This window comes from Macaca thibetana, chromosome 20 (genome assembly GCF_024542745.1).
Source record: "Macaca thibetana thibetana isolate TM-01 chromosome 20, ASM2454274v1, whole genome shotgun sequence".
In the NCBI taxonomy this organism is placed as follows: domain Eukaryota; kingdom Metazoa; phylum Chordata; class Mammalia; order Primates; family Cercopithecidae; genus Macaca; species Macaca thibetana.
Genome location: NC_065597.1, coordinates 12,262,883 through 12,286,622, shown reverse-complemented (window position 1 = coordinate 12,286,622; position 23,740 = coordinate 12,262,883). Strand labels below are relative to the sequence as shown.

General features: G+C 44.8%; 1 protein-coding gene and 1 long non-coding RNA gene across 4 annotated transcripts in view; one reads left to right on the top strand and one right to left on the bottom strand.

Annotated features, from left to right (window-relative positions):
* TANGO6 (transport and golgi organization 6 homolog) overlaps positions 1-23,740 on the bottom strand; it is a 260,400-nt gene that overhangs the window by 24,719 nt on the left and 211,941 nt on the right. For 2 of the 3 annotated variants that reach the window (XM_050773314.1, XM_050773315.1), the window contains exon 17: positions 16,181-16,294. In XM_050773314.1, the coding sequence (XP_050629271.1) occupies positions 16,181-16,294 (114 nt within the window). Of the gene's footprint in view, positions 1-14,841; positions 16,295-23,740 lie in introns of all 3 variants that reach the window. The other variant, XR_007721939.1, reaches the window with a different exon arrangement.
* The window catches only part of LOC126944103 (uncharacterized), a 100,164-nt gene that overhangs the window by 4,081 nt on the left and 72,343 nt on the right, over positions 1-23,740 (top strand). The gene's annotated exons all lie outside the window — the stretch shown is intronic.

Here is a 23,740-nt window from a genome sequence, read left to right as displayed (position 1 = left end):
ACTCCATCTCAGAAAAAAAGAGAAAAGTCCAATGGCTAAGGAAGCAGAAGTCCCAGGAACCCAGGTTTGTCCTACTGCACTTGTAATACTTCACCTCTTCCTCAAGTATAATCTCAAGGCAGTTCTAATTAGTTCCTTCAGAACAGTCAGGCTGGCAATAAGACAGCCTGGGTTTGCGTTCAGTTCTCCTGCTTACTGGCTGTGTGGCATCCGAACGTAAACCTTCTGGACCTGAATTTTCTTATCTATAAATAGAGTTAATAAGCATATGTCTCTCAAAAGGTTGTTAGGGGGACTCAGTGAGATAATAATGTAAAGAATTTAGCGCTCTGCCTGCCATACAATAAACCCTTAATCAGGGTTAGTTATATTACTATTAAGAATCAAACATTGGAGGACATGGAATTTATTTGGCGCAGATTTGCTATGAGCAAACAATCCATGGGGTGATGAGCAATGAGCTGGAACAAACCCCAGAGCATCAATCCAGACTGTCATTTCGCGTCACCCCAAGGAAGGTACCCTTAGTCAGAACTCCTCCCTTTCAGAGGATGGAGCAAAGATAAATGGGTTTTGCAACCCATAGGCGCATCTGATTATCAGCATAATCATTCTCTGGGAAGAAATAATCCCCGAATCAGGTTGCAGACAAGGAGGAAAAGTCCCAGGACTGACTCCCCAGCTTGGCAGCCCTGAAGGTGTCTGGTCTCTTTCAGTTTTTCTCTACCCCCTGCTTTTTTTAGTTCTGTGTACATTGTGGGAAGTTGCTGGATCGCGTAGTCTGTGGTTGGACTGTGCTTTTGGCAAGAGGTAGGGGAGCATGAGGCAGGGTAAAAAAAGAAGCCAAGGTTGTTTCCTGCTTTTGCTCTCTTATAGAGCTCCTGCTGGCAGGTCCTGGGAGGTCAGGAAACCTGGGTGCCCGAACGCTTTCCCGTCACTGTCTCATCATTCTCCTGGGCTGGTAGTAAATATGCCAAAGGAATGTGGTCTGGCCTCTTTTCCTTTTGGATACCATGGTTTCTGGGATTAGAAGCAGCCTTCTGTTGGCCATGATCTGTGCAGGGAATGCCCAGGTGACTCAGAATTGGAGTCCTTCAGGTGACAGGGACATAGAAGATGGTGTGTGAGCTCTGGAGCTACACTGCCTGGGTTTATCTACTGCCCTGACGCTTAATAGTTGTTGAACAAGTTACTTATCTTCTTTGTCTTAGTCTCCTCATGTTTAAAATAGGGATAGTAGAATTCTGTGAGCCTATTTGGCTTAGGAAGCTGGCCATAAATAAAAGAAAAAATAGTGATAGTAATCATACTGAAATGGGGTTACTATGAGGATCTGGTGAATTAATTAATGTAAAGCACACAGATATAAGTGCTGATATATATAGTAAATGCCTAAATAAAGGTGTTTTTGTATAGTTTTAATTTATACTCTATTTTTCAGAAACACAACTACCATATAAACTGAGAGCGTATTTTTATTTCTTTGGGATTTTACAAAGAGCAATTAACCATTTTCGAAAATCAGGCCATTCACAGGAACCTATAGTCCCAGCTAATCGGGAGGCTGAGGAAGGAGAATGACGTGAACCCGGGAGGCAGAGCTTGCAGTGAGCCAAGATCACACCTCTACACTCCAGCCTGGGCAACAGAGCAAGACTCCATCTCGAAAAAAGAAAAAAAAAAAAAAGAAAATCAGGCCATTCAAGACTGGGCGCGGAGACTCACACCTGTAATCCCAGCACTTTGGGAGGCCCGGGGCGGGCGGATCACGGGGTCAGGAGATCGAGACCATCCTGGCTAACATAGTGAAAACCCCTCTCTACTAAAAATACAAAAAAATTAGCTGGGAGTGGTGGCGGGCGCCTGTTGTCCCAGATACTCGGAGGCTGAGGCAGGAGAGTGGTGTGAACCCAGGAGGTGGAGCTTGCAGTGAGCCAAGATCGCGCCACTGTACTCCAGCCTGGGTGACAGAGTGAGACTCCGTCTCAAAAAAACAACAACAACAACAACAACCACCACCACCACCACCACCACCACCACCACCACCACCACCAGAAAATCAGGCCATTCAGTGTCTCTCATGGTACTCCTGAGTTGCCAATATAAGATGTCTGAATCAATTTGCATTTGTAGCAATTACATTCATGGTCACTCACTATATAAAAGCAACTGAATAGTTCATTATATCTTAGAGTTAGCCTAGACACATTAAAATGCATAGTATTTTATTACAAATGACTATCCTTTTATTTCTTCTTGATACTACAATTAGGGCATGATGTTGATTTTTAAAATATGCATGTAGGTTCAGCTATAAATTTTATTTTGGGAAAATAAATAGAGCACTAAAAAATACTGGTTATAAGACTTTGCTATAATAAAAGTACATCGGGTCTGATATACAGGAGGAGGCTGATGGAGTAGACTTTCCCAAACCTGGCGCTTAATTTGTCCTCTAACTCACCTTAACGATGTTACCTAAAATACCACGGATAATCAGACAAACCTTCTTCCAGATTTTTTTTTTTTTTTTTTTTTTGGGAGGGGGGACGGAGTCTCGCTCTGTCACCCAGACTGGAGTGCAGAGGCGCAATCTCGGCTCACTGCAAGCTCTACCACCTGGGTTCACGCCATTCTCCTGCCACAGCCTCCCGAGTAGCTGGGACTACTGGCGCCCGCCAGCACACCCGGCTAATTTTTTGTATTTTTAGTAGAGACGGGGTTTCACCATGTTAGCCAGGGTGGTCTCGATCTCCTGACCTCGTGATCCTCCCGCCTCGGCCTCCCAAAGTGCTGGGATTACAGGCGTGAGCCACTGCGCCCGGCACCTTCTTCCCGATGAACAAGATGAAGGAGGGAATTAAATAAGAGGAAGAAGAGGGAAGGTATTCTATTTCATTAGTACTTGGCCAAGGTAAGTTACCAGTAATAACTGGTAACTTGCATTGCTAATGAGTGCTAATTCTTCCTGGCATTAACTTTGGAAAATTATAAACTATTGTCTCTTCATGAGCTTTAGTTGCCTAATTCATAAAACAAGACGGTTGCATTATTTCCTAAAGTATCTTCCAAGGAACTTGGCCTGCTTATGATGAAAAAAGGGTTCCTTGGTAAATGAATTTAGGAAATTGTTGGTTTTTTTTGCTGCAGGACTTCGCAGACTCCTTAATAGGTTAACATGTACTGAGTCTCCAAGAGGAGAATGTCTAGTTGTATACAGCATTTTCTAAACTTATTGACCAGGAAGACCTTATTTCAAAGGAGCAGCTCATGAAGTTAGTGTGCCAGGGACATCTCTGTGAAATATAAATTAAATAGTCTAAGTCCTCTTCTACTTCTAACATCTTAAAATTCTGTGACATTAAATGTGTAAATGAGAGAATCTTGGCCATTTTAAATAACAATCAGAAGAGTAAAGCAAAAGCTAGCCTACAGAAAATAAAATATTGTAAGTCTGATGTAGAAGAGGAAAACAAACCAAGTTCTAACACATGTAGATCTATGTAAATGATTTTGCAGAAGAGGCAGAAAGGGAATAGTTTTAAATGTTAAGTTTCTACACTGTCCCTTATGTCATCACTAGCAAAGGTTGAACATTTATAGCTTAGCAATCCCAGTAAGGTACTGAGTCCTCATCTTTAATTTTCCTTTTTCTTTTTCTTTTTTTTTTGAGATGGAGTCTCACTCTTGTTGCCCAGGCTGGAGTGCAATGGCGCGATCTCGGCTCACTGTAACCTCCGCCTCCCAGGTTCAAGTAATTCTCCTGCCTCAGCCTCCCAAGTAGCTGGGATTATAGACGCCCACTACCACGCCCAGCTAATTTTTTTGTATTTTTAGTAGACACAGGGTTTCACTATGTTGGCCAGGCTGGTCTCGAACCCCTGACCTCAGGCAATCCACCTGCCTCGGCCTCTAAAAGTTCTGGGATTACAGGCGTGAGCCAGCACGCCCAGCTCAGCTTTACTTTTCAAGCCCATCACTAACATGGTGTGGATTTGGCCAAATTACTGTTGAGGAAATCTATGGGATTATTCCCTAGTCCTAGGCACTGGCCCCAGCCTGACTTTGCACAAATGGCTATGGTGGAGGCTGAACCTGATTTTACATAAACTAGCAACCACACACACCGCACTTGGCCCAGCCAAGTTGGCTGATCTGGGGATGAACACGTAGTCTTAGTTGGAACATTAAGCTTCCTTTCTACAATTTTTGCATTTGGGTCTAGAAAGGGAATCTGAGTGTTGGATATAACACTGGGCCACCATCAGTGGTTATGTTGCTGCAACAGGAAGAAAGCCGGATTCCAGGACAGGGGACCGAAGCTGAAATGAAAGGGAAGCATGGGCAGGAGATAGAGTATTTCAGTTTGCGATTCTGAGTCGCTGACCCCCCAGCTCTATCTCTGCTTTTCCCACAATGTGGTTGTTCCGCCCTTCTATGGATGCAACAGGCTAAACGCTCCCTTTGTTTAAGCTTGTTTAGATGAGGTTTCTTTTACTTAAAACCAAAGAACTCTGATTACAGTCACACAGTCCCTTCATACCTACTTTCTCCATTGATAAAGACGGAAGAATGAAGCCTGTCTCCCGAAAGCTGGTGGACTGAACATATGCACACATCACTGCTCTCTCTTGAAATCCCACTAAAATTATGTAGAGGGATAAAAAAAATTGGCATCTTTAAGTTATCAGAACAAAAAGAACTAACAAGACAATAGCAACAAAAGTTTTGATACTAGAAAGTAGTTGGATGAATCCTAGGGTCATGGTCTTGATTTGCCCAGGATAATACATTTTATGCCTGATGCCCTGGTAATAATTATTAATAGTATCCTCTTTCACCCTCAAAAGTGTCCCAGTCTGGCTGATAAATTGATTCATTAAGCCTAAGAGTCCCAGAAGCAGGCCTAACGTACCACAGAATCTCAGAAAATTTTAGGAGCTGATGGCACCATGCCTCTTAAAATCAGGGTGAACAGAAGACCTGGTTGAGAGTATGTCTGAGTAGCAATCACGTTCCCTGAGCCCTCTTCTACTACTCTCTGCATGCAGGTAACTATCCCTCCCCAACCAGCAGAAGCCGGGAGTGTTTACCCTTTGGAGGGTTCTACCAGAGAGACTCTGGATAGGTAGAGACTCTGGATAGGTAGACATTAGATGCAGACAGAGATGGGAGTGCGACGGTAAAAACAGGAGGATAAGTGAAAGGCTACATACTGAATGGTGAGACCTCCATCATTCTCTTTCCACTCATCTTCCGGAACCCTCCAGCCAGGCTTTTATCCTCTATGGGAGACCAAGATTCTCTTTTTTTTTTTTTTTGAGACAGAGTCTCGCTCTGTTGCCTAGGCTGGAGTGCAATGGAGCGACCTCAGCTTACCGCAACCTCCGCCCCCAGGGTTCTAGTGATTCTCCTACCTCAGCCTCCTGAGTAGCTGGGATTACAGGCCCCCTCCACCATGCCCGGATACTTTTTTTGTATTTTTAGTAGAGACAGGTTTTGCCATGTTGGCCAGGCTGGTCTGGAACTCCTGATCTCAGGTGATCCAGCCGCCTTGGCCTCCCAAAGTGCTAGGATTACCGGCGTGAGCCACTGTGCCTGGCCGAGATTAAGATTCTTTTCTGCCAAGCCCCCAAAAAAGACTTCAACATAGTCACAGTACGGAGTCTCCCAGTGAAATCACCTGGCCAGATCATCACCCTCTTATAAAGTCCTCTAGTCCATAAATAAGTACTTGTACACAGAGTATTATCAGCTTTTGAGTGCTCTGTTCTTAAATCTTGCAGTAGGCTTAGAAGTAACCAGTCCAGACAAGAGCAGTAGATGAAGGCTTATAGGAGACATGCCTCCAAGAAGATGAAGCTGTTAGATTACCTGATGTGTTTGAACCTTTTATGAGATTTATAAACTTTCAGCAAAGATTGGGGATGAATTAATGATAGGTTCATAGAAGTAAACATGAGACATTTATTAACTTCAGAGAAAACTAAAATTCAAACAAGAAAGGAAATGTGATCATAGAATAGATAACAGTTTTAGTCATAATAATATAAACACTGAATGCTGATATTAAAAAACTGTAATGTAACTAAATAGAATGGAGAGGAGGAATATATGTATTTGTGAGAGCATGTTAATAATAATAATAATGAACACATATTGAGCTTTTAGAACCTATACATGCTAAATGCTTTTCATAGATAAACTCAATTAATTCTTATAACAATTCTATAAAGTGGTACTATTATTATTATTTCCATTTTATAGATGAGGAAGTTGAGAAGAGAGGTCAACTAATTTGTGCAGGGTCTCACTGCCAGCAAGTTGCAAAGCTGGGATTTCAGCCTGGACATCCAGCTCCGGAGTCCATACTTAAAGCCAAAGCCACTGGACTGTTTCTTCATCCCTCCCACATAGGCCAGTTTTTCCACCTTTGGAACAGAAGCTGAGGGGGCTCACTTTTATACATGAGATCTACTAGGAGATCAAGTGAACTGAAAAATCAAGGCTGGGTGCAGTGGCTCACACCTGTAATCTTATGACTTTGGGACGCTGAGGTGGGCAGATGGCTTGAGCTCAGGAGTTCAAGACCAGTCTAGGCAACATGGCGAAACTCGGTCTACACAAAAAACACAAAAATTAGCTGGGTGTGGTGGTGTGTGCTTGGGACTTCCTCAGCTTGGCCTCCTCTCAGCTACTCGGGAGGCTGAGGTGGGAGGATTGCTTAAGCCCGGGAGGCTGAGGTTGCAGTGAGCTGAGATTGTGCCACTACACTCCAGCTTGGGAGACAAAGAAAGACCCTGTCTCAAAAAAAAAAAAAAAAAAAAAAAAAGAAAAAGGAAAAGAAAATAAAAATCAAGGCCTGAGAGCAATGGCTCACACCTGCAATCCCAACATTTTGGGAGGCCAATGTGGCAGGATTGCTTGAGCCTAGGAGTTTGAGACTAGCCTGGGCAATATAGGGAGACCCTATCTCTACAAAAAATTTTAAAAATTAGCCAGGTGGGTAGTACACACCTGTAGTCCCAGCTACTCAGAGGCTATGGTGGGAGGACTGCCTGAGCCCAGGAGGTCAAGGCTGCAGTGAGCCATGATGGTGACACTGTGCCACTCCCACCTGGGTTTATAGAGCAAGACTGTGCCTCAAAAAAAAAAAGAAGAAAAAAGAAAAAAGGAAAATCAAGAAATAGCAGTATAAGCATATCATCTGTAAATATGGAAATATATATATATTTGAGACAGTCTTGCTCTGTTGCCCAGGCTGGAGTGCCATGGCGTGATCTTGGCTCACTGCAGCCTCCATCTCCTGGGTTCAAGCAATTCTCCCGCCTCAGCCTCCTGAGTAGCTGGGATTACAGGCGCCCAATATCACGTCCTGCTAATTTTTGTATTTTTAGTAGAGACAGGGTTTCACCATGTAGGCCATGTTTCACCATGTTGGTCAAACTCCTGACCTCAGGTGATCTGCCTGCCTCAGCCTCCCAAAGTGCTGGGATTACAGGTGTGAATCATTGTGCCCGGCCTTTTGTATTTTTAGTAGAGTCGGGATTTAATCATGTTGGCCAGGCTGGTTTTGAACTCCTGACCTCAAGTCAGGATCCACCCACCTCAGCCTCCCAAACTGCTGGGATTATAGGTGTGAGCCACTGCGCTCAGCCGGAAGTAAATTTAAAAACCAAAACAAAACAGCGAAACAAGTGGAAAATGGTTGCTGATGGGGAATAGGAACACTGGGTGAGAAATAAGCTTTGTAAAACTATTGTTTTAAAAATACAGATATTTATGCAATTTTATTTTTATTTTATATAATATTTAATTACATTATATTTTAAATTATGCCATCAATTTAATATGTAATTTAATTACATAATATTTTTATTTGGGGGGAATAAAAATTAAATTAGAAAATAAATCAACAATAAAGACAACCCAATTAAAAGATGGGCAAAGAAATTGAGTAGACATTTCTCCAAAGATGATATACAAAGAGCTAAGTGCAATGGCTCACGCCTGTAATATCAGCACTTTGGGAGGCTGAGGCAGGACGATTACTTGAGCCCATGAGTTTGAGACCAGCCTAGGCAACATAGTGAGACCCCATCTCTACAAAAAATAAAAGAATTAGCGCCAGGAGCAGTGGCTCATGCCTGTAATCCCAGCACTTTGGGAGGCTGAGGTGGGTGGATCATGAGGTCAGGAGTCCGAGACCAGGCTGACCAACCTGATAAAACCCCGTCTCTACTAAAAATACAAAAATTAGCCGGGCATGGTGGTGCATGCCTGAAATCCCAGCTACTCAAGAGGCTGAGGCAGGAGAATTGCTTGAACCTAGGAGGCGGAGGTTGCAGTGAGTCGAGATCGCACCTCTGTATTCCAGCCTGGGTGACAGAGCAAGACTCCGTCTCAAAAAAAAAAAAAAAAAAAAAAAAAAAAAAAAAAAAATTAGCCAGGCATGGTGGCATAGTTTACGACACTGAGGTGGAAGGATTGCTTGAGCCTAGGAGTTTGAGGCTGCAGTGAGCCATGATCATGCCACACCACTCCAGCCAGGATGACCATGAGACCCCATTTCAGAAAAAACAAAAACAAACCTAACAAGCTCAACATCTTTAGCCATGAGGGAGATGCAAAATCTAAACCTTATCACTTCATACTTGATACATGCCAGAATGTATGATGGACAATAACAAGCATTCGTGAGGATGTGGAGAATGTGGAAACCTCATGCATTGCTGGTGGGAATGTAAACTGGTGCAGTCACTTTGAAAACAGTCTGGCAGTTCCTCAAAAGTTAAACATAGAATTACCATATGACCCAACAATTCCACTCCTAGGTATATACCCAAGAGAAATGAAAACATATTTACACAAAAACTTCTACACAAATGTTCATAGCAGCATTATTTAAAATAGCCAAAAAGTAGAAACATCCTACATGTCCATCAGCTGATAAACAGATAAACAAATGTGGCATACCTATACAGTGGAACCTTATTCAGCTGCAAACATGAAGCTCTGATATATGCTACACCATGGATGAGTTAGGCAGGGTGTGGTGGCTCACGCCTATAATCTCAGCACTTTGGGAAGCAGAGGCAGAAGGATCGCTTGAGCCCAGGAGTTCAAGACCAGCCTGGGCAACATAGTGAGATATCATCTTTATAAAAAAGAAAAAAAAAAGCCAGACATGGTGGCTCATGCCTGTAATCCTAGCACTTTGGGAGGCTGAAGGGGGTGGATCACTTGAAGTCAGGAGTTCGAGACCAACCTGGCCAACATGGTGAAACCCCATCTCTACTAAAAACGCAAAAATGTCTCGGCATGGTGGCACGTGCCTATAATGCCAGCTGCTTGGGAGGCTGAGGCAGGAGAATTGCTTGAATCTGGGAGGCAGAGGTTGCAGTGAGCCGAGATCACACCATTGCACTCCAGCTTGGGGGACAAGAGTGAAACTCTGTCTACAAAAAAAAAAAGAAAGAAAAAAAATTTTTAAAGAAAGAAAACATGGATGAGCCTTAACCACGATACTAAATGAGTAGAAGGAGGCAGACACAGAAGGCTACATATTGTATGACTCATTTATATGAAATGTCTAGAATAGGCAAATCCATAGTGAGAAGGTAGATTAGTGATTGCTAGGGGCTTGGGGGAGAGGACAATGGGGGTGTGGAGTATGGAGTTTCTTTTGGGGGGCAATGAAAATGTTGTGGAATTAGATATTGATGATAGTTGCATAACTTTATGAATATGCTAAAAATGCAAAATTATATACTTTGAAAGGGTGAATTTTATGCTATATAAATTATATCTCAATTTAAGAAACTGTGACAAGAAATACAAGGTAAGGGGAAGAGCGGGCTCTGGTGCTACTGATGAAGAGAGCACACTCATTTTACCTCCTTCGGGTCAGCAGCAGCAGCCTTGCAGAAGGCCGGCCCCATCTGCCTGGCTGGGGTGCAGTGCTGAGATCTCAGCTCACTGCAAGCTCTGCCTTCCAGGTTTACGCCATTCTCTTGCCTCAGCCTCCCGAGTAGCTGGGACTACAGGCGCCCGCCACCTCGCCCAGCTAGTTTTTTGTATTTTTTTTTTTTTTTTTTTTGAGACGGAGTCTTGCTCTGTCGCCCAGGCTGGGGTGCAGTGGCCGGATCTTAGCTCACTGCAAGCTCCACCTCCCGGGTTTACGCCATTCTCCTGCCTCAGCCTCCTGAGTAGCTGGGACTACAGGCGCCCGCCACCTCGCCCGGCTAGTTTTTTGTATTTTTTAGTAGACATGGGGTTTCACCGTGTTAGCCAGGATGGTCTCGATCTCCTGACCTCGTGATCCACCCGTCTCGGCCTCCCAAAGTGCTGGGATTACAGGCTTGAGCCACCGCGCCTGGCCTAAACTATTTATTTTCTTAACCAGGGTTTGCCTTCTCTCTCACAGAGAAGTAAGAGAGTAATCTCCAGTATTAATGGTGAACCCACCATTCATAAATAACCTTATTAGGAAGAGGCTTCGGCCATCAGAGTCCAATACTGAGCTCACGTGACTAAAAATCATTCCTGTGTGGAGGCCTGAGTTTGCCTCAGAACTTAAACCAGCCATCAATTAATAATTAATCCCCAGGAAGCTAAGGCAGGAGGATTGCTTGAGCCTAGGAGTTTCAGGCTGCAGTGAGCTCTGATCATGCCACTGCACTCTAGCCTGGGTGACAGAGCAAGACATCCATCTCTTTAAAAAAAATTAATCCTGGCAGGGCGCAGTAGTTCACGCCTGTAATCTTGGCACTTTGAAAGGCAGAGGTGGGCAAATTGCTTGAGGTCAGGAGTTCGAGACTAGCCTGGCCAACATGGCAAAACCCATCTCTCCAAAAAAAAAAAAAAAAAAAAATACAAAAAATTAGCTGAGCATGGTAGAATGCACCTGTAATCCCAGCTAGTCAAGAGGCTGAGGCACAAGAATCGCTTGAACCCAGGAGGCAGAGGCAGCAGTGAGCTGAGATTGAGCCACTGTACTCCAGCCTGGGTGACAGAGCAAGACTCTGTCTCAAAAAAAAAAAACCTCCCAAACTCTTTCCCTGAAGATGCTTCCAGGCTTTGCTTATTTTTGAAGAAACAATCTGATGTTAAGACTTTTTATCATTTTGAAGGAATTAATTCTAAAGCTGAATACTGATCTCCCAGTAGACAGAGCAGAGAATAGATTATTCTTTTGTCATCTAAAATTAGGGATTACAAGGAAGAAAAGCTGCTCTGGGAATTATCTTTTAATACTAAAAAGCAAGGGAAAGAGTTTCAATATAAAATGCTGGCATACCTAGCCACTATAAATCCATGTGCAAAGTTCTCAAATATTTCATAGTTCTTCTAAGAAGTCAACTTTCAATAAACTATGTAGAGGGCTGCAGCAGTAGTTACCTTGATAAATCAACTCCCCAATCACTCATTTTTTTAAGATCAACTTTTTTTTCCAATTGTATATATATTCAATTCTCGTTATTTGTGGTAGTTATGGTTTATAAAGTTGCTGTGAGTGCTGCATTAGCAGATATTGAACCACTGCTCCTAGGGGAAACGTAAGATTAGGGTCCTCAGAGCCTTTGGTCACACCAAATCACTCATCTTTTTTTTTTTTTTTTTTTTTTTTCTTTGAGACGGAGTCTTGCTCTTGTCACCCAGGCTGGAGTGCAATGGTGCGATCTTGGCTCACTGCAACCTCCGCCTCCCAGGTTCAAGTGATTCTCCAGCCTTAGCCTCCCCAGGAGCTGCGACTACAGGCGCCCACCACCATGCCTGGCTAATTTTTGTATTTTTAGTAGAGATGGGGTTTCACTATGTTGGCCAGGCCGGTCTTAAACTCCTGAGCTCAAGCAATCTCGTGCGTCAGCCTCTTAAGTAGCTGAGACTATGGGCATGTGCCAACACACCCTGCTTTGTTTTCGTTTTTGAAGCAGGCAACTACCTTGCTTGGTTCAGGGGTTAGCGTGAAAAGCAGGCAAAGAGAATTGGGAAATCTTCTCTTTGGATCTTTCCCTTCCAAATTGCCTCTCTTCCTCCTGCAGCTGTGGTTTCCCCAGACTTGGTCTCCTGGTTCCTCAGGCCAGAAAAGCTGTGATCTCTCTGCCAGTGCCCCTACTATATCGCATGCCTTGCCAAGTATACTTGTCCCTAGGTTAAAACAAGCAAATGGAACTCATCGTATGCATCACCTCTCCTCTAAGCATGAACTCCCCATCAGAACTGGCCTGCTTCTAAGCCCTCTCCAGGGATTTCAGGTAGCCCACCAAAGTGCTGGGATTACAGGCGTGAGTCACTGCACCTGGCGAAAATAAGTTTTTCAATAACAAAGTGAATGCAGGGCCAGGCACAGTGGCTCCGTTGAGGTCAGGAGTTCAAGAAAACTTGGCCAACATTGTGAAACCCCGTCCCTACTAAAAATACAAAAATTAGCAGAGCGTGATGGTGCGAATCTGTAATCCCAGCTACTCAGGAGGCTGAAGCACGAGAATTGCTTGAACCCAGGAGGTGGAGGTTGCAGTGAGCCAAGATCACACTACTGCACTCCAGCTTGGGCACCAGAGTGAGACTCTCTCAAAAAAAGAAAGTGAATGCAGTATTTCCCTTCAATGTGGATATTGTGTTGGCTGCACAAAACTCTGGCTACGTTCAAATGGGAAAGAGGTAAAAACTGCCTCATGAGTTAGGGGCATTGTAGTTTCCCCTTTCTGATCCCATTCTATCTCCTGAACCCCTACCTCCTTTTCCAGCTGCCACAACCACAGAGGCCCTTGGCTGACGCATCCTCAAGCAACAGAGAATTCACTGAAACCTGGTATTATCTTTTGGCACTCTATAGCTTGAGAGACAGTGATTAGAAGGGGGAAAAACATAGAACTTCATCAACAGTGTGGCATTTTCACTTCAGCTGTTCCTGGGGGCAAAACAGAGCCATAAAGAGAAATTCCAGATTGAAAGCTTTGTGGTTATCTCTGCTTCTCATTAAAGTGCCCCTGATTATAATCACACCTACGATTACAAGATTTAACACACCTGGTCTCAAGGATGTACTAGGAAGAGGAATCATCTGTTCATCCCTTCCCATTTCCTTTTCTTTATTCACTAAGCACAACTTACACGTTTCAGTGAGTGCAGACTAGAGACGGTTTGGAGAACAGGCGGAGGTTTTTCATTCACATGGGTTTTGAAAGTGACAAAAATCTTCCATGGCCACAAATTATTTTAGTACTAGTGAGACAAGTGGTGTTGGTTTCATTGGCTACACACAGATGTGAGAAATCTGGATAGAGTTTCTATTTCTTCTCTGACTTTGCTAATCAGACATTTTCCTCTGCTACACACACACACACACACACACACACACACACTCGCTCTGTCTCTCGCTTGCTCTCTCGCTTGCTCTCATTTTTACTCTCTCACTCAGTAAGGGTGTGTGCACTTACAGAGTCTCTCTCTGACACCCAGACTGAAGTGCAGTGGCGTGATCTTGGCTCACTGCAACCTCCGCCTCCCAGGTTCAAGTGATTCTCCTGCCTCAGCCTCCTGACTAGCTGGGATTACAGGCATATGCCACCATGCCTGGCTACTTTTTTGTATTTTTAGTAGAGGCAGAGTTTTGCCAGGTAGGCCAGGCTTGTCTTGAACTCTTGGGCTCAAATGATCCACCCACCTCAGCCTCCCAAAGTGCTGGGATTACAGGCGGTGAGCCACTGTACCCAACCAACTTGTATTTTCAAATACATTTTTGCTTTGAAATAATTTTAGATTTACACAAAAGTTGCAAAGATAGTACAAAGTCCCTGTATACCCCTCATCCATTCCCCTACTGTTAACAACTTACTTAACATCTTCGCCAAGAATTTTGTAGATCTTAACAGTGGATGAAAAACACTGATTCTTCTTAACTCCCTCTCATACAGTGGATTCTCAATAAGAGCAGTGTGTGTTATTGTCCCTATAGCAATTTATTTAATTATATGCATTACTGAGCTATAATCTATATGTCCCCCATCCCCATCGAGGTCCTAGGTAAAACCCTGGATCCACCATCCTTCCAGGTGAGTGCTCCAAGTTAATGAGCAAGTCTTTCCCTACAGAAGTTTTTTGTTTGTTTTTGTTTGTTTTTTGAGAAGGAGACTCACTCTGTCACCCAGGATGGAGTGCAGTGGTGCGATCTGGGCTCACTGCAACCTCTGCCTCCCAGGTTCAAGTGATTCTCCTGCTTCAGCCTCCTGAGTAGCTGGGATTACAGGCGCCCGCCACCACGCCCGACTAATTTTTGTACTTTGAGTAGGGACGGGGTTTCACCATGTTGGCCAGGCTGATCTCGAACTCCTGACCTCAGGTGATCCATCCGCCTCAGCCTCCCAAAGTACTGAGATTACAGGTGTGAGCCACTGTGCCCAGCTACATAAGTTTTTATGAGTCAGCCAACCCATATTCCTTTGTATCACTATTAGTTGCCACCCCAATACCCATTTCCTGCCAAAATTCAATTTCATTCAGAGTAGCAATGTGCCAACTAAATACATTGTCAGGCTCCTCTGCAGCTAGAAACAATTGTGTGACACAGTTTTGGCCAACGAAATAGAAATTCTCCTGGGGGGTTCTGGGAAACTGTCCTAGTTCCCCAAAATAAGAAACAAAAGCACTTACGGCTGTCCTTCTCTTATCTTCTTTCTTACTCATTTAAATCATTCACAATGGCCAGAGCTGCAGCAGCTATCTTGTAGCCATGAAGCAAAGGCCACAAGGATTATAGAAATGTTGATCCTGTTGATACTGAGCTGCTAAACAGACACCACCTACTTACATTTCTTGTGATGTGAGAAAAATCCTTACTTGTTTAGGACATCGTAGTTGAAGTTTTTCTAATTTGTAGTTGAACAGGCTCATAGCAGATAAGTTCATTCAATCCAAACCTTCACCTACACAAGGTGGAGGAGAAGGGGGAGAAATGCAGCTGAGGGTAAAGCACTATTCCCAAAGCACTGGGAAATCCAACGGCCTCGCTAGTGAGCTGCAACAACAGCAAGTCGCTATGTAAAGAGAAAAGGTGGCTATGTAGGAAAGGAAGGGGATAACTTACTGAGTCCATGCCTGTACAAAAATGGCATCAGAAACTCCATATGGTAACATTCTAGGATGAATAAAGCCCATGTGTGTGACAAAACAATCACTTTTTTTTTTTTTTTTTTGAGACAGAGTTTCACTCTTGTTGTCCAGGCTAGAGTACAATGGCGCCATCTTGGCTCACTGCAACCTCCGCCTCCCAGGTTCAAGCAATTCTCCTGTTTCAGCCTCCTGAGTAGCTGGGATTACAGGCATGCACCACCACACCCGGCTAATTTTGTATTTTTAGTAGAGACGGGGTTTCTCCATGTTGGTCAGCTGGTCTCGAACTCCTGACTTCAGGTGATCCGCCTGCCTCGGTCTCCCTAAGTGCTGGGATTATAGGCATGAGTCACGAAGCCTGGCCTAAAAGAATCACTTTTATAATGGCTTCACTGACACTTGGTTAAATACCGATGTGTTAGCCACAGATGAGCATTGTGGATACTGGGTGGTGAATTATTAATGCAAATTTTCCATAGGAAGTCAACTGGGAATGTGTTTCCATATTATACTGACATGTAAAAGTATATATGTAAATATATACTTTCTTCCTGTATTGGCCATACACTGGGGAGAAATCCAGCCAAACCCTCTCGAAGGAGGAAGAAAATTTAATTTATGCAGCAACTAACATGTCATGGATTGAACTCAGCTAGAAAGGAAACATCTTCAATGAGGCCCTTTAGTAACTCAGAATGAACAATTAAATGAGTCAGGAAGGCAAGGCACTGAAGTTCATGCTGCAGAGGCAGGGTGAATGTGTTCTAGCTAGCTCACCTTGGAACAATGAGGACAATGCCAGGATTCAGGGCCTCAATCTATAACCTTGTGCTCTGGTTTTTCTCCAGCAGTTAGTATATAGTTTGGTCAATGTTACTGAGGTAATACAGACATACACTGAAGATACAAACAAGGATTTTTTCCTGCTACAAAATCCCTGTTGACGGACTCATTTGGATGAATCCATCGACGGAAGAGGTTTGAGGCCTTCCCTGGTAAAAGGAAAATTGAGAAATAGACAAATAAAAGAGATGCAGAAATTGCAAAGGGCGAGAGACTGACTGACCTCAGTAGCTTTCTGGCTGAGTCCCCGAAGCAGCAGCACAACCACATGTATGGCAGCTCTGCGTACTTGAACTTCACTGTCTGTTTTGGCCACAGCAATCAGGCAAGCTGTTACCTAGGAAGATGAAGGAAGATGAAGTTGATAAGAATCAGAGTTGCACAATTACCTATAACCTTTCAACTGTGTTCCACTTACTATACATTCATCAGGAGGAATCTGGCTTAGAAAGGGCTGGACAGTTGCTTCATCCTCAACAAAGAGGGTGAGATCTAGTGGGAGAGATCTTGATGCAGTCTGGCTTTTCTGGTAGAGGACAAAATCTGGTTTGGAATTTAAGAACGAGATTATAGAGTGGGAAGGAATATGTGTACTGTATATTATATGTATTTTTTAAAAGGTAAGGTCAAATGCTAGTATTTCCACAGAAGTGGGGAAGAATTGTTCCTTGTCCCCCTTTAAGAACATCAAATCAAAGGAAAAAAGACGGTCCAAACCATAGCTGCTTCTAGAGAAGGAGGATCATGGGGATTTAGCTAAGGAGACTTCAGAGTTCACAGTCTGGCATGAATGTGAATGTACCATTGATGAAAGTTTCAGCCTAGGGATACAGAAATACAGATATATTCTAACTGATCTTCTTCAGCATGTCCAGACATTCCAGTCCTACAAATGTAGTGTATACCCGATGTGAGTCAGCAGGGGTCACTTTCAGAGACTTCCTGAATATGGAATAGGGCTTTCTGTGCTCAATTACTTTATGTATTTTTTCTGTTTTGTTTTGAGACAGGGTCTCACTCTGTCACCCAGGCTGGAGTGCAGGGGTGCAAGTGACCCTCCCACCTCAGCCTCCCAAGTAGCTAAGACTACAGGTGTGCACCACCATGCCTGGCTAATTTGATTATTTTTTGTAGAGATGAGGTTTTACCATGTTGCCCAGCTGGTCTTGAACTCCTGGGCTTATGCAATCCTCCTGCCTTGCCCTCCCAAGGTGCTAGGATTACAGGTATGAGCCACCGTGTCAAGCCTGTGCTCAGTTACTTTTTTTTTTTTGAGACGGAGTCTTGCTCTGTCGCCCAGGCTGGAGTGCAGTGGTGCAATCTCAGCTCACTGCAACCTCTGCCTCCTAGGTTCAGGTGATTCTCCTGAGTAGCTTGGACTACAGGTGCACATAACCATGCCTAACTATTTGTTTTTGAGACAAGAGTCTCACTGTGTCACCCAGGCTGGAGTGCAGTGGCATGATCTTGGCTCACTACAAGCTCCGCCTCCCAGGTTCATGCCATTCTCTTGCCTCAGTCTCCCGAGTAGCTGGGACTACAGGCACCCACCACCATGCCTGGCTAATTTTTTGTATTTTTAGTAGAGATGGGGTTTTACTGTGTTAGCCAGGATGGTCTCCATCTCCTGACCTCGTGATCTGCCTGCCTCAGCCTCCCAAAGTGCTAGGATTACAGGCGTGAGCCACTGCGCCTGGCCCACCTAAATTTTTGTATTTTTAGTAGAGATAGAGTTTCGCTATGTTGGCCAGGTTGGTCTCGAACTCCTGACTTCAGGTGATCTGCCCGCCTCGGCCTCCCAAAGTGCTGGGATTACAGGCATGAGTTACTGGGCCCGGCCAGTGCTCAATTACTTTAAAAGACCATACTATCACAGGAAAGAAAGACTGGAAATTACTTGCAAAACGGATACATAGTTAATTATGTCATAAAATCAAACAGTTGAATGTAATAGCCACTGTACCCCTCCCTGACTCCTGGTAGGCAGAAAAATGTTTGAAAATCTCAATGAAGCGATACAATTAATAATAATGACAACAAACCTTTCTGAGGCATTCATGTAAGATTTAAAAAGAGAAAAAAAATTTTTTTGAAAGTACGACCAACGGCAGCAACAATCTGAAGGTATGTCTAACTTATTCAACTGGTCTCTCATATACTTTTATTTATTTGAGACAGGATCTCGCTCTGTCATCCAGGCTGGAGTGCAGTGGTGCAATCTTGGCTCATTGCAACCTCTACCTCCTGGGTTCAACTGATTCTGGTGCCTCAGTCTCCTGAGTGGCTAGGACTACAGGCACGTGCCACCATGCCTGGTTAATTTTTTGTATTTTTTGGCAGAGGCAGGGTTTCACCATGTTGGCCAGGCTGGTCTCGAACTCCTGACCTCAAGTGATCTGCCTGCCTCAGCTTCCCAAAGTGCTGGGATTACAGATGTGAGCCACTGCGCCTGACCTCTCATATACTTTTGTCGTTGGACTTACTGTGTGAGTATATTTCTTGGCCAGTAGTGGAAGGATATCTAATTATGATAGGAAAATAGCCAGACTGTGTTTAGAAACACGTACAAATACATATTATGTTTAAAGAATGGTGAATATGAGAACAAGTGAGGAAACAGGCTTGTGCAGAAATTTTAACTATACAGGTTGTATTTTTCACAGCTTTCAAACAGTTGGGCATAGTTCAAAGTATCTAATTAATCAGTGATGGCAGAGAGATTAGAAGAACTAGCTCGTTCTTAAGTATAATTGCGTCTGTGACGCACTGGCATTTAATCAAGTTGTGCATCTATTAGACAAACTTGCAGCTTGCAAGTGAAGGAAAATCCCAGAGGAGTTCAACCCTTTGGGGACTGCTTTCAGTAAGACCCAGCAAGCTGTTCTGCCTTTGACTTGGGATGCCCAACCCTAAGGCCAGCAGTGGCTTCCATGCCTCTGGCATTAACAGTAGAAGCAATTCAGTCCTAAGAGGAATTCCTTGGGCAACCTCCAAACAGGCAACAATATAATAGCTACCTCCACTTTCAGGCTTAGTATTTATAAGGTAAGAGCTGAAACCAGAGAAACAAGTTAGAGCTAGGTCTGAGTCCCTCTTGACACAGGGAAGTCAAATCTGGTCTGATGGCTAAATTATGAAAGCCAGCCCAAGGCCATGGACCGAGCGGAGGGTCTTAGGCGTTCTGCTTGCTCCCCTCTACATTTAGCTTTGGGTCCCTGCTTCCATGTTTGGCAGACCAAGGCTCCCTGCCTAGAACCATGTTGGTGTCTGCCTTTGTCACCTCTGTTCTGCCTCTCTCTGCTAAGCGGGTCATGCTTCCGCCTCAGGTCTCAGTGTAAGGCCGGCTCTCACAGTTGGGCATTTGGGCATTAATCCCACAGTCGAGATGTCCAGGCAGAAGCATCCTGCCTGGAAAAAGGCTTTTCCTTCAAGGGCAATTCTTTTTGTTGAGATGGAATCTCGCTCTGTTGCCCAGGCTGGAGTGCAGTAGAGTGATCTCAGCTCACAGCAACCTCTGCTTCCAGGGTTCAAGCAATCCTCCCACCTCAGCCTCCCTAGTAGCTGGGACTACAGGCATGCACCACCATGCCCAGCCTTCTTCTTCTTCTTTTTATTTTTTTGGAGACAAGGTCTCGCTGTGTCACCCAGGCTGGAATGCAGTGGCATGATCTCAGCTCACTGCAGCCTTCACCTCCCAGGCTCTGGCGCTCCTCCCACCTCAGCCTCCTGAGTAGCTGGGACTGCAGGCGCCCAGCACTACACATGGCTAATTTGTGTAGATTCTGTAGAGATGGAGTTTTGCCATGTTGCCCAGGCTGGTCTCAAACTCCCCAACTCAAGTGATCCGCCTGCCTCGGCTTCCCAAAGTGCTGGGATTCCAGGCATGAACCACTGCACCCCAGTCAAGGCCAATTCTTGAATCCCTGTGCCACCTTGAAGGTATGACTGAGAGAGGAGCTGGTTATGACAAGCCTTGCTGAGATCAGCTGAAATAGCCTCCTGCTTGCTATGGGCTATTAGTGACTTATGCACCAGACTCCATCAAACCCATCTGTAGTCAGCCATCCAGGACAATCAGGAAGAGGCCCGAGAACTGAAGAGCATTTGGGAAACTTCCTCAACCCCTCTGTCACCAGGACCAAATCATGTGAAATGTATAATGGTCTGCCACATAACATGTTTTTTGAGCATCAGAATTTCAATATAGTCTTACGGATATCATCTAAAGATTAGAACAGCCTTCTGTTCAGGTCAGGCACCCATAACCAGCTTATAATGCTGCTCTCCAGCAGACCAGAGAGACAGACCCCTTGGCCAACACTAGAAGTGGGGAGGATGTAGGCCACTCTCTTCTACGTATCCAGGCTGGAAAAGTCACTTCAAGGCTAGTCTCTCACCTCCAACTCCAACAACATAGTGAACACTGAGTTCTACCTCTAAAAACCTTGGTGAGATAGATAGATGATGTAAGGTCTTTACTAATTTATGAATTGGTGTATTATTTCTATTCTCTAAGTTCTCTCAGAGGGCAGAAATCCATTCTTTTTTTTTTTTTTTTTTTTTTTTTTTTTGAGGCAGAGTCTTGCTCTGTTGCCCAGGCTGGAGTGCAGTGGTGTGCTCGCAGCTTACCGCAACCTTTGCTTCCCGGGTTCAAGCGATTCTTGTCTCAGTCTCCTGAGTAGCTACACGCGCCTGCCACCACACCTGGCTAATTTTTGTATTTTTAGTAGAGATAGGGTTTTGCCATGTTGGCCAGGCTCTCAAACTCCTGACCTCAAATGATTGCCCACCTTGGCTTCCCAAAGTGCTGGGATTATAGGCGTGAGTCACTGTGCCCAGCCAGAAATTCATCCTTTTGTCACCTGCTTTGAGTAAAGCATACTATGGAAGGCTTTCTCTTCACTGGTGAAATCAGTAAATTGCATCCACTTCTAAAAACCATCCAGAGAGAAACATGCTGATTGCTTTGGAAGCATTAAAGGTCAGTTTCAGCAATTTAACACTTAACAGGAGCCAAGAGAAATAAGGAAAAACACTCCCAAAACAGCTGGCACACACCAAGCATAACCAGAACTATATAAATAAAGATAGTACAAATGGCAAGATTACCAAAAACTGACTTTGGAAAATTCCAGGCGAGAAGTTGCCAGAATTGAGGTACGTATCAAGGAAGCATGACTTTAATTTTCCAACTGCATCTTCATCCATTTTGCTAAAGCTTCCTTTGTTAAAACTCAGTTGGTTTCCTAACTTGTCTACAACTTTACCATCTGTAAACCAAGAAACCTTAACAGCAAAGACAGTGTGACCAACCATTCTCATGAGCTTGGCTTACTCAACCCGCCATGAAAGAAACCATGGCAGACACTTTAGCTTTCTTGGGGTTTCCCAGAACATCTATCTCAGGCCTCATCTCAGGGGTCTATGTATCCTCAAACTGCACTGATTGTGCAAAACTGATAATAAATTCAGGTCATTCCGTGGGATCAGAGGCAGTGGCTTTGTATCAGCCCCCAAACCTCAGGTACGTGGAATTCTGGGCACCATGTTAAAAGGAGACTGGACTTGTCACCTCGGACACATTTTTTTTTTTTTTTTTTTAGACGGAGTCTGGCTCTCTCGCCCAGGCTGGAGTGCAGTGGCTGGATCTCAGCTCACTGCAAGCTCCGCCTCCCGGGTTTACGCCATTCTCCTGCCTCAGCCTCCCGAGTAGCTGGGACTACAGGCGCCCACCACCTCGCCCGGCTAGTTTTTTTTTTTTTTGTATTTTTTAGTAGAGACGGGGTTTCACCGTGTTAGCCAGGATGGCCTCGATCTCCTGACCTCGTGATCCGCCCATCTGGGCCTCCCAAAGTCCTGGGATTACAGGCGTGAGCCACCACGCCCGGCCTGGGACACATCTTATTTGCTGTAGTGAGGACAGGCCTCTCACTGTGGTTCACTTAAATCATATTTACTTCTCACAGAGAGTGATAAAGATGAAGAACCTATCAAGATTTGGTTTTAAGCGACACGGCCTTTAACAAGAACAAGGAGAAATTGGAAAAAAAAAAGAAAAAAAAAAGAATGTTCTCTACAGATTAATTCTTGACATCAACAGAGAGGAAAAACCTGAATTCCCAGTATAGTGACTGTGGAAGGGTTGAGCGTATACTTTGTATTCCTTCCCGACCAGCTGGCACCATCAGAGCAGACAGTGCCCAAATCTGGATCACCCAATAGTTACGACAACTTTCTTCAGATGCCGAAGAGCCATAGCCAGAGAGGAAGGGCTCTGATGCCCTCAGACCACGTTGTGTTAGAAGGGACTACAGTGGCTGGTTTGTTCAATTTCATTTTCTTCTGCTTATTATTATTATTATTATTTTTTTTTTTTTTTTTTGAGACTGAGTCTGGCTCTGTCGCCCAGGCTGGAGTGCAGTGGCCGGATCTCAGCTCACTGCAAGCTCTGCCTCCCGGGTTTACGCCATTCTCCTGCCTCAGCCTCCCGAGTAGCTGGGACCACAGGCGCCCGCCACTTCGCCCGGCTAGTTTTTTGTATTTTTTAGTAGAGATGGGGTTTCACCGTGTTAGCCAGGATGGTCTCGATCTCCTGACCTTGTGATCCGCCCGTCTCGGCCTCCCAAAGTGCTGGGATTACAGGCTTGAGCCACCGCGCCCGGCCCTGCTTATTATTTTTAACAGGTTTAATTCACTTTATTCTTCTTGTATGCCAGCTTATGTTGTGGCCAGGTACAGTGGCTCATGCCTGTAATCCCAGGACTTTGGGAGGCCGAGGCAGGCGGATCACCTGAGGTCAAGAGTTCGAGACGAGCCTGGCCAATGTGGTGAAACCCCATCTCTACTAAATATACAAAAATTAGCCAGGCCTGGTGGCGCACACCTGTAATCCCAGCTACTCGGGAAGCTGAGGAAAGAGAATCGCTTGAACCCGGGAGGCAGAGGTTGCAGTGAGCCGAGATCCCCACTGCACTCCAACCTGGCGACACAGTGAGACTCTGTCTCAAAAAAAAAAAGAAAGCTTATGTTGTAACCACAGCTGGAGCCTGGGTCCTCTGCATGGAGACTCTGGTGTGGGTCTTGATGAGATGGTCAGTGCATTCCTGACAGGGAGGCTTGGTGAATAGTGTCTTTCCAGAGGTTGGGGGTCAGGCAGCTATAGGTCCTAGAGATGGCATCAAAGGTAGCCTTGGTGAAGTTGTCCAGGGTGGCAGTGCAGCCCCTGGCTGAGGTGTAGCAGTCGTCAATACCGGCCATCAGCAGCAGCATCTTGGACACAGGAGTTGAGATGATGCCATTGTTCCTGGGGGCAGGGATAAAGTGTACTAGCTTAGAGCTAAAGCAGCCTGTTCACCATACAGGGGGCGATGTAGGACTTGCCGGTCTTGTTCCCCCAATAACATCACCACATAGGGACAATGGAAAGCTTGGCCAGGATGATGGTCCCTTAGATGGCAGTAGTAACCTCCTTGAAGCACTTGACACCTAGACCGATGTGGCCATGATAGTTCCTAACAGTAGCAAATGCCTTGAATCTGGTGCGCTGGCCAGCGTGGGTCTGTTTCTACACAAGCATAATCTTCAAAACCTCACCCATGAGAGACGCCCCCCTGAAAAAAGCCAATGATATCACACTCCTCAATGGGCAGGGAGAAGAGATAGGTCTCCAGGGACTTGATCTTCATGTGCTTGACCAGTGGGCCCAGCTTGGTGATGGGTATCCACTCCTTGTCCTCAGTCGTGCCTCTATGAGTTCCATAGTCTCAGCTCCAGCCTTGACCAT